This window comes from Drosophila teissieri, chromosome 3L (genome assembly GCF_016746235.2).
Source record: "Drosophila teissieri strain GT53w chromosome 3L, Prin_Dtei_1.1, whole genome shotgun sequence".
Lineage (NCBI taxonomy): Eukaryota > Metazoa > Arthropoda > Insecta > Diptera > Drosophilidae > Drosophila > Drosophila teissieri.
Genome location: NC_053031.1, coordinates 9,719,579 through 9,734,961, shown reverse-complemented (window position 1 = coordinate 9,734,961; position 15,383 = coordinate 9,719,579). Strand labels below are relative to the sequence as shown.

Genomic DNA, 15,383 nt, shown 5'->3' with positions numbered 1-15,383 from the left:
TTCCTAGCTTTTCCTTCTTTTGAGAACCTTTTCAGCTGGTTGTACGTTGTACGAAGTGAGAAAAGTTCACAGCTAATTACATTGGTTAGTTAAAAGTTTAGGCACAATTATCAACACTTTTCAAGGCGCGACATGATGGGGCAAAAAAACTTAGCAGACACGCCCACCGCCGCCCACTATATAAGACCAACGCAAAGGTCTGACCACAAACAGTACCAATTTGAAATTTCTGTGTAAAGTTCCCGAAAAAGTGAAATAAAATGGAAGCGGCAAGGGATAATACTGGCAGGACCTTTATGGAACTGATGCGAGTGCCAGTACAGTTCTACAGGACCATTGGAGAGGATATCTACGCGCATCGTTCAACGAATCCCCTGAAATCGCTCCTCTTCAAGATCTATCTATATGCGGGATTTATAAATTTCAATCTGCTGGTGATCGGCGAACTGGTGTTCTTCTACAACTCGATTCAGGACTTTGAAACCATTCGATTGGCCATTGCCGTGGCACCATGTATTGGATTTTCTCTGGTGGCCGATTTTAAACAAGCTGCCATGATCAGAGGCAAGAAGACACTAATAATGCTGCTCGATGATTTGGAGGACATGCATCCGAAAACTCTGGCAAAGCAGAAGGACTACAAATTGGCGGACTTTGAAAAGACCATGAAACGTGTGATCAACATATTCACGTTCCTCTGCTTGGCCTATACGACTACGTTCTCCTTTTATCCGGCCATCAAGGCCTCGGTGAAGTTTAATTTCCTGGGCTACGATACCTTCGATCGTAATTTTGGTTTCCTCATCTGGTTTCCCTTCGATGCCACGAGGAATAACTTGATCTACTGGATCATGTACTGGGATATAGCTCATGGGGCCTATCTAGCGGGTATTGCTTTTCTCTGCGCTGATCTCCTGCTCGTCGTGGTCATTACCCAGATTTGTATGCACTTCAACTATATATCTATGCGATTGGAGAATCATCCGTGTAATTCGAACGAGGACAAAGAGAATATTGAGTTCCTTATTGGCATTATCAGATACCACGACAAGTGCCTTAAGTGAGTGAATTATACTTCAATATATCGTGAATTTATATAAAGTTAATAATATTTGTTGTTAGACTCTGCGAACACGTTAACGATCTTTATAGTTTCTCCTTGCTGCTGAATTTCCTAATGGCCTCCATGCAGATTTGCTTCATAGCCTTTCAGGTCACCGAATCCACAGTGGAAGTGATTATTATTTATTGTATTTTCTTGATGACCTCTATGGTTCAGGTGTTTATGGTGTGCTACTATGGAGACTCTTTAATTGCCACGGTGAGATTCAAATGAAATGAATACCCAATATTCTAATTACGCAACATTTTTAGAGTCTGAAAGTGGGAGATGCCGCTTACAATCAAAAGTGGTTTCAGTGCAGCAAATCCTATTGCACCATGTTGAAGTTACTAATCATGAGAAGTCAGAAACCAGCTTCCATAAGACCGCCGACATTTCCGCCCATATCTTTGGTTACCTATATGAAGGTTTAAGGAAATCCCAAGCAATTTGTAATATTTCTACTAAAATTATGTTTTCTAGGTCATCAGCATGTCGTATCAATTTTTCGCCTTGCTTAGAACCACATACAGCAATAATTGAATTAGTAAAGAGCCTCTCTCTGCACTTCTCAAATCAGCCACTTGCTGCAAATCGAATCGTTAATATTCAGGGATTCAGGGATAATCAGAATCCCTTCAAATATCTACACCCAACACAGCTCTTGCCTGCAAATCAACGCCAATCGCTACATCTAAGGCATTCGAACTTAATGACGCCCTCGACACGCTTTGATAATATTTAATTAAAAATCGCATTTAAAATTAATAAGCTTAAATGGAGACCAATAGCGCCTGGCCGAGCACGAAAATCCGGCATACGAGCCAAACAAAATGGTATTTTTTTTCAAAAGGAATATTACAGCACCGTTCACATAAAAAAGCGCCAAGAACGGGGACGCAAATAAAAGCAGTAAATGGGGATTGGTATCCCCACCACCCAAAAAAAAAGAACTCCCCATTCTGACCTGGTAATAAAAGGAACAACATAAAACGCAATCACAATCATCGACAATAATCTGGCAGCAACAACCAACAAAAAAATGCTTATTATAAAATTTCACAGTTTTTCAATGAGCACAAAAAACAGGAGCAGAGCGAGCGGGTGGGTGTGTCAAAAAGTGGGCGAGAGTGAGGGGGTGGAATGGCAATGGCTTTTCAAAATCATAATGGCAGCTAGTAACAAGAGTTTTGTGTGCAAATAAGTGGGCGGGGGTGGCATAAAAATTTGTTTCGCCATGGCGGCCAACCGATCAGAGTCGGAGCTGGCAAATACCACGTCAGCAGGAGATGCCCTCCATGTCCCAACTTTCTGTGCACTGAGAAAACTGCAATATGATCTCAAATAATAAGTAGGCCCTTTAGTAGTCGTTTATTTTTGAATCGGCTTATAAATAAATTTAAAAAATTAATTTTAGAGGCGCTTAAAACTTATTTTATTATTGGCTTTGAAAAAGCGATGTAGAAGTCTTAATGCTTTAATAATTTGTAGTTTGCACAAAATGAATATTGACAACTTGTTATTTTATAACTAAAACTCATTATTTTCTAAAAAAAAAATAAAGGTTAATAGAACATTACAAAATTAAATATATTTTAATCAGAAAAGGGAATATGATTATGTCAAAATAGAAATGTTTTTTCCAGGTTAAATATTAAAGCCCGCTTTAAAAAATATACTTGCGAGCGGAGAAACATACTTTTTAGTAAACTTATAATTTATCTAGAGTTAAATATTTTACTTCCCTGTAAATTTTAATAGCTGTTGTTATATTAGTTTGCTATTAATTTGTTCTCTGTGTAAAACTCCGATGTGCACGTCACGCGCGACCACTTAAAAAACCTTGGGCACCCAGCCCCCAGCCACCCACTGCCTCATCGTGCCCCCACCCCTTGGTCCCCTCCCCTTGGACCCCATCCCCATTGGCCCAAGCTCCCTGCCCCTCAGTTCGTTGCATTTTCCCTTAACAGGCCGTTAGTCGTTATTATTTTGGTCCATTGACGCTGCGGGCCATTGCTATATAGTGTATATGTACACAAGGCGAAGAAGCGAGTGCTGTGTGTATATAATGGCTCCTGCATATAAAAGAGGGAGAAAGGGAGGGGAAGGACCTTATGTACCACCCCCAGGATATAGACTCGAACTCGAACTCGGACCATCCACCCTCAGTGACGTTGATGTCCCGTATTGGAATCGCGTTCGTTTCGTTTTGGTCCTGCTCTTGGTCCTTGGTCCTTGTCCTCCTCATCACCATCATTGCTCACCATCATCATCATCATCAGGAGCAGAAGCAGGAGACGGAGCAGGAGCAGCAGGACGAAACTTTGGAGGGGGGCACAGGCACACTCTGAACCACCAGGAGGGTAATTTTTATAATTTTAGTCTCGTTTGCTTTGAATTTACTTTTTATTTTCTTTTTCTCTCCAGCTCCGTTTCTTTTCAAGCTTCCCTTGGCTTGACTCCTCCCCTCCTTCAGTCCTTCAGGACTTGTGTCCTGGCGGGTGGATGCTGTTTTTTCTACATCCCCCCTCCCCACACCCGATTTCATCGGCTTGTTTCTTTTCTAACATTTCTTGTCAGCCAGCGGAGACAGACAGAGACGGATGAAGTGGCGGTGAGCGAGAGGGCCCACGCAGATTTACTTATGTCCTTTGTATTGGTTTCAGTTGACGCCCTTCGACTCCCGCCCACCATTGCGTGCAAAATGGCGTTGAGTTGACGGTATTGATTTTTGATTTATGGCCGATTTGCCTTGCTTATGCCAGGATTGCGGCCCCACTGTACAGGGCCAACAAGGCGGCTAATGTCAGGCCAATGATTAGTCATTGGCGAGTCAACTGTACTGGAGCTGCATTATTAAAAAAGGAAGGTAAATCTACAATGTAAAGAAATGTTTTTAGTCCATTCTAGTTATACTTCATCTGATATAAACATACTTTAATGTTTCCCCAAATATCCAACAATCACAAATCACAATTTCACACTAAATCCTAGATTGTTATTCGCGTTTCAAAAGTGTATTTAAATGGTTATAAGTGCTGTAAAAGTTAAGCATCTTAACTTTCTTGAATGTCCAACATAACAAACTTATATTATTAGAAATATTCTTTATAAACATTATTTAGTCAAATATATTACGGCAATGTCATTAGTTACTAGAGATGTCTTTTAAGACATACATTTTACACAATCAGGCAAATTATCTTGTGTTGTTTTACTTTCTTTCCAGTTGCCATCCTCAGTTCATTAAAAATGTCTGATGTCCTTTTATCGAACAGTCCTTTTCAGCCCATCGCGTCAACTCCTGTTGCTGATCATATTTCCTGTCGCATTTTTTCCCCATCACGGCAAACAGTTCGTTTCGTCTTTTTAGAAATCAGAGGAGTGGAAAAAATTACTGATATTAACTACGCAAAGACGCAAAGAAATCTTTTTATTTTGTCCAGCGCTCAGCTCATCAGCTTTTAATTTTATACTCATCCCTGGGACGCAGGACCCCGGATTTCTCAGCCAAGTCCTGGACTCAGTGTCCTGAGTTTAAGACTCAGTCTCGTGGCAACTGGCGCTAATGAGATCCGAGCGAGGAGGCCAGGCAACTTTCCATTACGATGAGTTTTTCCAGCTTTTTTGCGACGCTTTTGCTTCGCCTTCCTTGTTGTGTTTCGTCCTGGAACCTTTGTGTGCGAGATGGCTCGCCGTTCTCCCCATAGGACAGCAAATGTCCTTTGGCTTGTTAAGAAAATGTCGCTCTCTAATGCCCAGCAAGGGAGGAGAGGGGGGTTTCTGGGGGGCCACGACTGACTAGTTGACGTTGTTGTTCTTCCTTCGTCGCGCTCTTAAATTAGAAAAATGTAAATTTATTTTAATTAAGATAAATAAGTAACAAAATGTTTTATGGAAATTACGTTAACAAGGCGTAGACAAGAGGGGAGTTGGCTGGCGATGGGTGGTGATGGGTGGCACTTTCGACCATTACTGCACACGGACGAGGGGGCGGGGACAGCAGGACAACTGCTTTAGCATGCAAATACACATAATCAGCAGGCAGCAGGCAAACAGCTAACAACAAGCATGGAAAAAAAGCAAAGGACCTCCCACCTCTCTGGAAAATGGAATTATTTTTTCCATTTGTATATTCCGCCACTTTTTACTTTTTATGGCTTTGTTGAAAAGTTTTCCCGACTCTGCGCTCGTCGTTTGTTTCTCGCATTTTTATGAACATTTTTGCCCCATCTTTTTTTTTCATTTATTAACATCGATCGATGAGTGATTCCTGTTTATATTGGCATTGATTACCCATGTACACACACTTTCGGCCGCCACTGTTATCGACACTCGTCCGATGCAGAAACTTTTAATTGAGTGCCCCGCACCAAGGATTTAACAATTAATAAAATATTTTCCTGGTCTTGTTCAAATTAATCAGAGAATTAACAAAGCAAAAAATGTGTATTTATGGGAAAAGTTTCAAAAGTACACTTGCTATTGACTGGCATTTTTTTTCATGCATTATTTTCAACGTTTTAAATAGAAATTTAATGAAATTTCATATTCCATTTGATCTTAAATGTGGCACTCGCTTTTCCGCAATGAAAGCGTATTCATAAAATTATTATCATTATTGTAGTAATTCCCAAATGCATCATTTTAATAAGTTACTTTTCTGGATATATTGGGTTTTTCCATTAGCACCCAATTAGAATTTTTGTTGTCTAAGTGCTCTGCCTTACTTGATGCCATTATGGCCATAATTAAGTTTTCGGCTTCATGTTACTTGTTCTCAAGTGTGTTCTAATTTTCTCGGCTTTAGCAAAACCGCCTGAGGAAACCCAGCGGCAACCACTTGGACACCTCATCCTTCGTATTTTTCATACTGGTACGCCAATGTCTTCTGCTCAGACTGCAGCATACTTTTCGAGCTTAATGGTTTAAATATTTACTCGTAATTAAAATTCAGCTTTATGCACGCCAAGTGCATAATCACAGACCAAACCAGACCGGGCAAGGCCATTGAGACAATTTTTTCGAGCCCAGAGAGCTGACACCGCCTGAAAAAGTGGATGCCCAAGGATTCAGATGTGCTGGTGCACACTGAGCTGCTGGGAACGGAGGGCAGATGGAGGAGCAGATGGAGCAGCAGTTGGAGTCACTGGATCAGAAGGAACTGGAGGTGGAGCTGGAAGTGGAGCCAACATGGACGGCATTAGCCGTGGGGCGGAGTAAGCAACTGAAGATTATGTCGCCCCCAAAGTAAATGAAACTTATGCGCAAATTACACAAGTCAGTTGACTAGCATCTACACAAATGCACTGCAAATTATAAGTATATTCATTGTTACATTTATGTTTATAAATATATATTACATACATTTTGTGGCTGTACAATTGCTTAAGTTTTTCTGTATGTAACTCGTAATTTAAATGAAGTATTTTCCTTTAGTTTATATAAAACAGGAGCCAATCAATTTGAAATTGGGATTTGATTTTGAGGGAAGTTCTTACACCTTTTAAGCAATATTTTTCAATATTTTATTTATTATCTTAATCAATATTTTCTCGGTGCATTTCGCCTTCCTTTGCGGCTGACTATCCACTCGAGGCGGCGTCAGCACTGGTCCTGCTCATAATTAAAACCCGAGCTGAATGAAATCGCATAAAATGAATTAAACATTTTAAGGCTATTTAGGGGCGTAGGTATGTAGGTGTGAGCAGGGGCGTGGCCGCGGATGCTATTGCTCTTGGGACAATTGCAGCGTTAAATGAAATATTAATGGCACGAATGTCGGCAAGGAGCGGTAAGGCTCCCTCCTCGGTTCTTTGGCTCTAATAACGCGATGTTCCCATGCAGGACGAAGGAACGAGGATTTCGGCATAGAGCAGGGGAAGCTTTTAATGATATATTTTCCTCGGTATTTCTCTTTTTTTTTTGTGCAACTGCTACCGCTGTTGTTTTGCACACACACACACAGAGAGGTTTTCAAGTGCATCATTATTTGTTGCAAATGGAGGCAGGCGGTGGTAAAACGAAAAAAATCAGGGGAAGGGATTGCGGAGGCTGTGCAAATTCAATGCGCTGCATTTTTAATCCCAACGCAAGGTTTTTCTCCTCTTTTCAATGCCTCAGCTCAAGTGCATGCCACACCCCCATTTCTTCCATCGCCCTGCACTTCATATGCAAACATTTATGATGACGTCGAAAAGGGGGCGTGCAGTGGGCGGGGCCGCTGTGGCGCGCACAAAGGTGGCCCACCCAGCTTTTGTTTCCTTCGGCGGAGGCATGTGTGTGTTTGTGTGTTTGTGTCGAGTGCAGGCCGCATAATGGGATGTCTGATGAAGCTCTTAGTCGGCATAATTACTTTTTTTTTATTTTTAGCGTTTTTCACTCGCTCTCCCCGAGTCGGCAAAGCAAATGATACTCTACAGGGTTTCCACGCAGCCTCAAAACCCCACAAGTGCCCCTCGCAGGGCGGGACAATCAATCGGAGGCGGTTCCAAATTAAAGGACTAGGTCAAAAGTGCCGCCGCAAAGTGGCACTCAAATGCTACCAAATGGTAGATCATTTCACTGTCACTGCAAAGTGGTCATAAGTGAGCCATAGGAAGATCTAACTGCCAGCTCAAGGAAAAGCATAGAATATTTTAACATACTTGTAATATGTCTTATAATAAGAATGGTACTACACTTAAAAAGAATAATTTAAACAATGCTGTTAGCTATTAAATCCACCCTTTTAAGCTTTTTGCCATTCATTCGTGAGTTCACAAATATGTTGTGATTTCTTTGCTTTCACATAATTGGTTAAATATCAAGCAGAAATTTAAATAATTTAACATTTAGCCACCAAGTAGCCTGAAGATCTGAATAAAGAAAGCGCCGTTTGTCGCTAATGAGGAGTTTCCAGAAATCGATTTAAGAAGAAATAGCGAAATACCAGCAGGAGGTGCGCGACCACTTGAGAGCCAATTAAAAATGTGTAAATAATTTCTACGGCAATTACGAGCCTCAGACAAAAGGGCCTCATTCGAATATGAGTTCCAAAGGGGAACACACTCGCAAGGATGGCGAACCTGTAGAAAGGACCACCAGGTCTGAAGGAAGCGAATTTATGGCAACTGCATTAGCATAGAATGAGCAGGATTTGGGATGGGATTGTCGAGTGGAGAGGAGAGAGGCCTAAGAAAAGGACCGCTGGCAAATCATAAGCATAAATCGTGGGAAACGACGGCGGCGGTAGCAGTATTCAAATTAGACGGAATGTCACTTCACAGGACACACAGGACACAATCCCGAGCCGAAGGATAATGCGGCATTAGGCACTAAGGCAACAGTTTTGTCAACGCGGTTCGGTTCGGTGAAAGGGTGAAGTAATACAATAAAAAAAAATCAAAAAAGGTGAAAGATGAATGCCTCGTAATGAATGGAGATCGGTTTTTGTGACTGGCGTTTGCCGATTGTGTTCTCACAATGTGGCGATCATCTCTGTTTTCTATTTTTCCAGTTTCCGTGTTTGGGATTCTGATTGCGATTGTGTCAAGAGGGGCCCAAAGGATGCTGATCTACTTGCCCTACCTCCCTCCACCGATTTTTATTGAAATCCTACCTGAATTCACCCGAAACTTGTCCAGCTGCATCCCGAAAAAGGGGTTTAATTTATTCCCTGTCCCGGGATATTCATATGCGAAATGGATCAAATATTTTTATAAAAAATACCACAATAATTCGTCAAGGAAACCGGTCGAACCGGTTCCATATCATGCAATGTTATTCTTTCTGAAAAAGGCAGCCCATCTCAACAAAAGTAACAGTTCTAACGCAAAGGATCAGGGATTATTATAAGAAACAGCCAAAGCCTTGAAGCTGTTTCGACTTTGGATTTATGATGCTGACTTGAACTATTTCGAGATAGTAAAATAATAAATAAAGCAATTTTAATAATAAAGAAAAACTAATACGAACAATAATAGTAATATTTAAGCTAGAATAAAACATATATTCAGGAAGCTAAAGTTAGGTTTTAAACGAATGTCAAATTCGTTGTTACCTCTCTCAATTATTATTTTTACCATTAAATCTGTAGATCTCAAAAAAAAATATTCCTGCCAGCAGCTGGATGAAATTCTCCATTTCTGTGGCAACTTAATTTACGCTGAAATCCATTTGACTTTATCTGACATTCCAATCAAGTCGTCTAAAAATTTGTTGAAAAAAATTATAATAGAATGTGAAAAAAATGGAGAAACTTGCCAACGGTCACGTCGTACAACTTTTGTAACAAATTTTTTTCCCTGCCCCGTTTATTGTCATTTTTTTAAGGATTTTTTTTCCTTGTTATTTCGGCGAGGCGTCGATGAGCAGGGGAATCCCTCCTGGGTTTTCGGGCTATGAATTCCGCCGATGATCGTGGGGTGGCACTGGGCTAATGGGCAAATGCCCACCCCTCGTTTTTTCCACGTACTGAAATAATTCAATTGTTCGTGCCGCACAGAAAGCGACGCGGAAAAATTAAAATAGTGAGGAACACAACACCAAATGCAAAAAAAAAAAGCAAGAGAAAATGCCGAAAAAAATCCTTCGTCCTGGCAACAATATTGTGCTGCGTACTTATGGTCTATATAGGTGAATATGTATACCTCATGGCAACGGTTTCCTCCCCCTGCCCCCCCTCTTCAACTGCCTTACGCACATAATTTCCGGTTGGTTTTTATTAAAATCTTTTTTTCCCATTTTTTTTTGTCATTTGCTTTTTTTCTCTTTTGGAATCACATGCTGACATATTCTCTTTCAACAATAAAGGACCCGAAAAGGATGCCAAAAAAACAGAAAATTTGTAATTTTATAGTCAAACTGTAACAATTTTTTGTGTCCTCCTTACGGGGTGCTCTGTTCACTGGAAATGAAATGAAATTAAAATAAAAAAGCGCTCACTTTATGCTCTATAAATTTTAATGTAAATGGATTCTGGCCTGTTGTTGTTATTGTCTCTGGTTGTTTCGCCCCGCTTGACTCACGCTTGTTAGCTTAAAAGCGCATTGCCACTGACAAGCTGTCGGCTGCATTTAGTGTTATAAATTTTGACTCAAAGTAGCGTACAAAAATCGGACTTTAATGCCCCCCGCTCTTGTCGAGTGGAAATCCAGATCCGGTGAAGCGAATTCGGATAAATGCCGCGGGATCAAGTTGGATTACGAGGAGAGGCAACAGTACTTAGGGGAATATGTGCTTAAAGCTAAAATAAATTCAAAATCTAGAAAGTTCACTAATGAAAATGATAACGCATAGATATCTAAGCTCTATACTCCGTAAGAACAGTCCTTGTCAGTAATTAAGCGAACTAAATCAATATAATCACAATGGTTTTGATAAATTCAATAAATACAATAAGAAAATTTTTAAATTAAAAACTTATGCTCATTTCAGCTTGTCCTTTTAAAGACCTACTAATAAAATTTTATTTAAAAATATTAGTGAAAGTCATTTTCCATTTAATTACTTAGGTACTCAATAAATCTAGCATAATACCATTTTCATTCACTTCTTTCCAAGCTTAGAGCCCATTTATCTCTTCTCGAATTCGGTTGATTAATAGAGCTTGGCAAACCATCAACTATCCACCAATTAAGGCGACATTTTCCGGTAGATTTCCCCGCTTAGACAACTTCATCAGCATCCATCAAAATCGTCCACTAACTTGAAACCACATTAATCTGTTTGGCAACGTGAGAACATCAATCAACCAGCGTCGGAGGAAAAAAAAGATGGAGAAATAGCAACAGGAGGATGGCTTCTATATCTATTTTCCTCCCTCCAGTTTTACCATTTTCCACGTATTCTTTTTTGCAAAATTTATTGACAAACAAATGGGATTTTGACGGTAGGAAGTCAATAAAGCAGAGTCACAAAATTGTCAGTTTCAAGTGCTCGAGCAAATTTCACAATCAACAAAAGTGGACGGCAAAAAAGTAAGCCTATTAACCTTTTTCTCCTCCGCTAAAATACAAAAAAAGAAAAAAACAAAAGATAAAAAAAAAACTGTGAGGGGTTGCACCCCTGCTGAATCTCACCCCTGGCACAAAGTCAGGGCAAAGGGTTCAGAGTGCAGGGTTCGGGGGTCAGGAACGGGGTTCGGGGTTCGATCAATGCTCACTTAGCGGCTGTTGTTGCTGCTACAATTTTGGCCACTTTTGTTGCACTGATCGATTGTGCGGTTCCCTATTGATTGAGATATTGATTGTTGATACTCTCATTAGAAACGAACAGAAAAGGGGCTGGGCTGGAATGGGGGTTTTGACAAATTATCACCCCTGAGGGCTTTCCCCGCCCATCGCCGCCAATTTGCTGCTCATAATTGCATTGTCTGTGGCAGCCAAGTAATTATTTTAATACTTTAATTTGCCACCTGAGTTCATTGGCGCCTCCCGTGGGCTTTTCCGACTCCCACTTTTCTGACCCTTTTGTGTGTCCCCGCCTCTTGAGGCCACGGAAAATGCCAAATGAAAATGCCGCAGACGCAGCCAAGCCAACCAGAAGAAGTTCGTTTCAGCCAAAAAGCTAAAAATACAAAAAAAAAGAAAAACAGTAAAAAATAGAAATAGATGTACAGTCACCAAAGCGAGAGTGTTTCCCTACATTCAAGGAAATGAACACTTCAAAATTAAGAGTAAAAATAAACATAACTTTATTTGTCTAAGAAATCACTTATTTAAAGTAAACAGAAATAAATCGTAAGTCCTCTTCTCAATTTGATTTCAATTTGATTCAATGATTTGAAATTGATCAAAGGTGATATAGTTTAAATAAGATATGTTAAATGAATTTATAGTTTATTGTTTTTTACTTTTAACCCTATAACGAAGGACAACTGCAAGTTGAAGCATTTTCATTCGAGTTGAGTTGCATTCCAGAGGAAAGTGCACCTCTCCTTGCGCATCAATTTCACTTGCAGCTCATCTGAGAGTTCTTGTGGCTGACTCCCCTTCGGGGATTTCATTAAAAAATGCCTCAGCTTTTCCATTTGCCATTGCCACATTTGCAAACCGCAGAAAGTCAGAGGAAAAGCGAAGAGAACGCTATAAATGCAGTCTGTGGCAGGGGGAAGGTCTAAATGAAAATGCCTTTAAGCCGAATGTTAAATTCCAGCTGGCTTTGGCTCACTGATAAATACTTCTTCATTATGCGGCATTTTTGAGGGCATTTCGTTGCGCCGCCTTGGCGAATATTTTCCGGTTAATAAAATTATTTGCAAGCCCACATTGGCACCCCACCGACATCCGAAAATTTCTGCCATCGCCGCTGGCCAATTCAGTCTGGTTAGAAAACTATTATTTTTCACACAAAGTACAATATAAACTCGCCGCGGGTGTCCTTATTAAATTCGTAGCTTTCTCCGGGGAAAAGGCAGGAAGGAAAGGAAAGGAATGGTAGGGATCCTGCGCCACGCTCTTGTAATTCCTTCAAGGGAAATCTTTTCAATTACAATTCGTGCAGATGGCTGCGTTTCCTTGGCTTTACATTTTTCTCCTGTCTCTTCATTTTCCCTCTGAATTTTCCCCCTTTTTCTGAGCCCGCTGCCAGGCGCAAAAAGCAAACCATCGGCAGACAGTGGCAATTTCTTTTCATTTCGCGTGTCTCCTGTTGACAAACTGCTGTGTCGTCCCTGCCTCGGGGAAATGCTCGAGTGGCGCTGCAACATTATAAGGATGCTCCAAAAGGGGTGGGGCTTTCACTTCAAAAGGTGAGCGGCGGAGGCCTTGCGCCTTGCAGTTAATTAGTGTGTGGTGCGCACTTCTAATTGCATGTGACAGATGCTGATGCTGATGCTGCTGCTGCTGCAGATGCACTTGCTGCTGGATGAGAGCCGCATCGCACCTGCGGCAGGAATGCGAAGTGAAAAGCCAGAGGAAAAGGTCCAGGGGAGTGCTCTTTACGACTTCATAAACAAAGTCCAACCGGGACGATCGCCCTGAAGTCCGCATTTCCATGGAAGATGGCCAACAGTGGCAGCTAACTGGCTATAAACTGAATATGAGATATGAGAGGCTTAACATCAGATCGTCATCGTTGTACTGTACCACTCCATGCCTTTCACAAAAATCTAGCTTTTTAAGCATATTAAAACTATTAAATTAAGCTTAAGGCAACGGAATTTTAGTTAATAAATTTAAAGCACATTGGCTTGTCGTTGAATGCAGCTTAAAGCCATTTAGATAAAATAATCCGCATAACTCAGCTAACATTTGGCATCTCTGAACCTTTAAAGGTGCTGGTGGTCAAGACAGCGAGTGGCTTGGGCGGCGCAAGGTAGCCGGTGGCTACAAATTGGAATACCATTTTAGCACTAATGAAGATCCACCCATTGCTTGTAGCGCCATCGCAAATAAAAAACTTTTACGACCCGGCCAAAAGGCAAAATAATGACAGCCCGGGGGCGAAGCAAAAAGCTGTGTGTGTTGGGCTTACAAAAAAAGAGGCTTACGAAATACTCTGCCATTAAAGCAACTATAAAGTATCTTAATAGTTATACTTACCTTATACTTTACCTCATTGTCTTTTTATTGTAGGGAATAAATAACACATATAATTTCATTTAATTAATGATTGTTAATTGCTCTTTGTAACTACCTAAGCCTATTGTGAATTGGACAAGTGAAACAAAGTCTTGTTGGATTAAATTGGTTTTTTTTTGTGATCACGGATATAACTAAATTATTTAGAGAGTATTTCCACTCTGTACGGCCCACCGTTGGGCAATAAAAATTAGTTTATCGTTGACACTGATTGAGCAGATTCCCTAATGGAAGTGCAGGCCAGCGCCTTGGACGCAATTTGTAGATCTATATACCCTCGCCAACCGATTGGTAACGCCCCCAGTTTGTCGCTTATCGATGGCTGTGGATACGCCCCCTTTTTGTTTTTTTTTTTGCATACGGAGAGCAACATTCTCGAATGATTTGTGCATTCATTAACATTTTCCGAACATTCGAATGGCCGCGACAGAAAGAATAAGTTAGCCGATTTTGTCATGTTTGCTGACAAATTACAGCTGAATTTTATTTACACGCCAAACCGCAGAGCTCTGACATAATCCGCTTAAATGCATTGGGGAGCTTTTGCCATAAATTCCAGTGCATTGTTCCATGTCACTAAATCATATCAACAGCGAAAATTTATGCCAGCCCACATGGCTTTAGCCTCCGATTTCGATTCTGATTCGGATTCGGATCCAGTCGCTATCGTTTGGGTGGACCAATTAAAATGCAAGAATTGTTAATGCGACATTAAAATTCATTATTATTACATACGTTTATTACCTCAAACGCCGTTCACATGCCAGCAGCAATTGTTGTAGCCGTTTGCCAGACTGGCTCTTGCACTATGCAAATGTCTGGTTAGATCGCTTTGAGCCATTTAGGCAGCTTAGCCACGATGCTAAAGGCCAACGGCAGAGGCAAGTGCAGAAGAACCAGGGGCGTTGTTGAAAAGGGGATCAAAACTTAACAAAAGGTTGAAATCTGCTTACGAAAACTAGCTTAGCATTTGAATATATATTCAAGCACACTGTATTATATTATAATTTGAAATATTCTTGCTTAAAATAAAACTTATAATACAAGTTGTAAGCCCCTTTACTACTACTTCCCTGACTAAATCAGCACCTGAGACTTGAAAAAACCACGTCACACGCCTTCTATTTATGGGCAACTCCTACCGTCTGTCAAACACGTCAAAGACCAGCCCCAGTCTCTTGTAATTAATTGACAATAATTTCAGTTATTTCTTGTGTCAGCGTTATGGAGATTTGCCCTCTCTGGCCATCAGGTTACGTTGCATATAGCCAGCTCATGTTGTCGTCCACCTTCGTTTAGTGTCATTAAGGCTGAAAAATGCCCCAACATTCTGCGAAACCCTAACTATTAGCAGATCGACGATCTAATCAAGTCAGTTACACTGGAATAATTAAATTACTCCAATGAATATGAACATGATTTCAACTAACTTTTAATAAACTGCTCAACACATTGGAATATTAAATTCTTTTTGTATTGATGTGCTACTGTACCAATCTTGTCTTTCCTATCCTATCTTATTATGCAAATATAGTAATTAATTATATTTCTTTCTCTGCACTAACCAATTAAACAGCTTTTTCTGCACATGCATATTGAGTTGTTAACAAAAGTTGTTTGCAATTGTCGACCAGTTGTCCGTGTGTTTGTCAGTCCCTCTCCATTTTTTCCATCAAATCTATCATCGAAGTCCAAAGCGCGACAGTCTGTGAAAACCC

At 40.6% G+C, this 15,383-nt stretch overlaps 1 protein-coding gene across 1 annotated transcript; it reads left to right on the top strand.

Moving 5' to 3' along the window:
- Nucleotides 1–260: 260 nt before the first annotated feature.
- Nucleotides 261–1,645, top strand: LOC122617629 (odorant receptor 67c). The gene is made up of 4 exons (XM_043793555.1): nt 261–1,060; nt 1,123–1,321; nt 1,375–1,530; nt 1,586–1,645. The coding sequence occupies exons 1-4, from the start codon at nt 261–263 to the stop codon at nt 1,643–1,645; spliced, it is 1,215 nt and encodes a 404-aa protein (XP_043649490.1).
- Nucleotides 1,646–15,383: the final 13,738 nt, after the last annotated feature.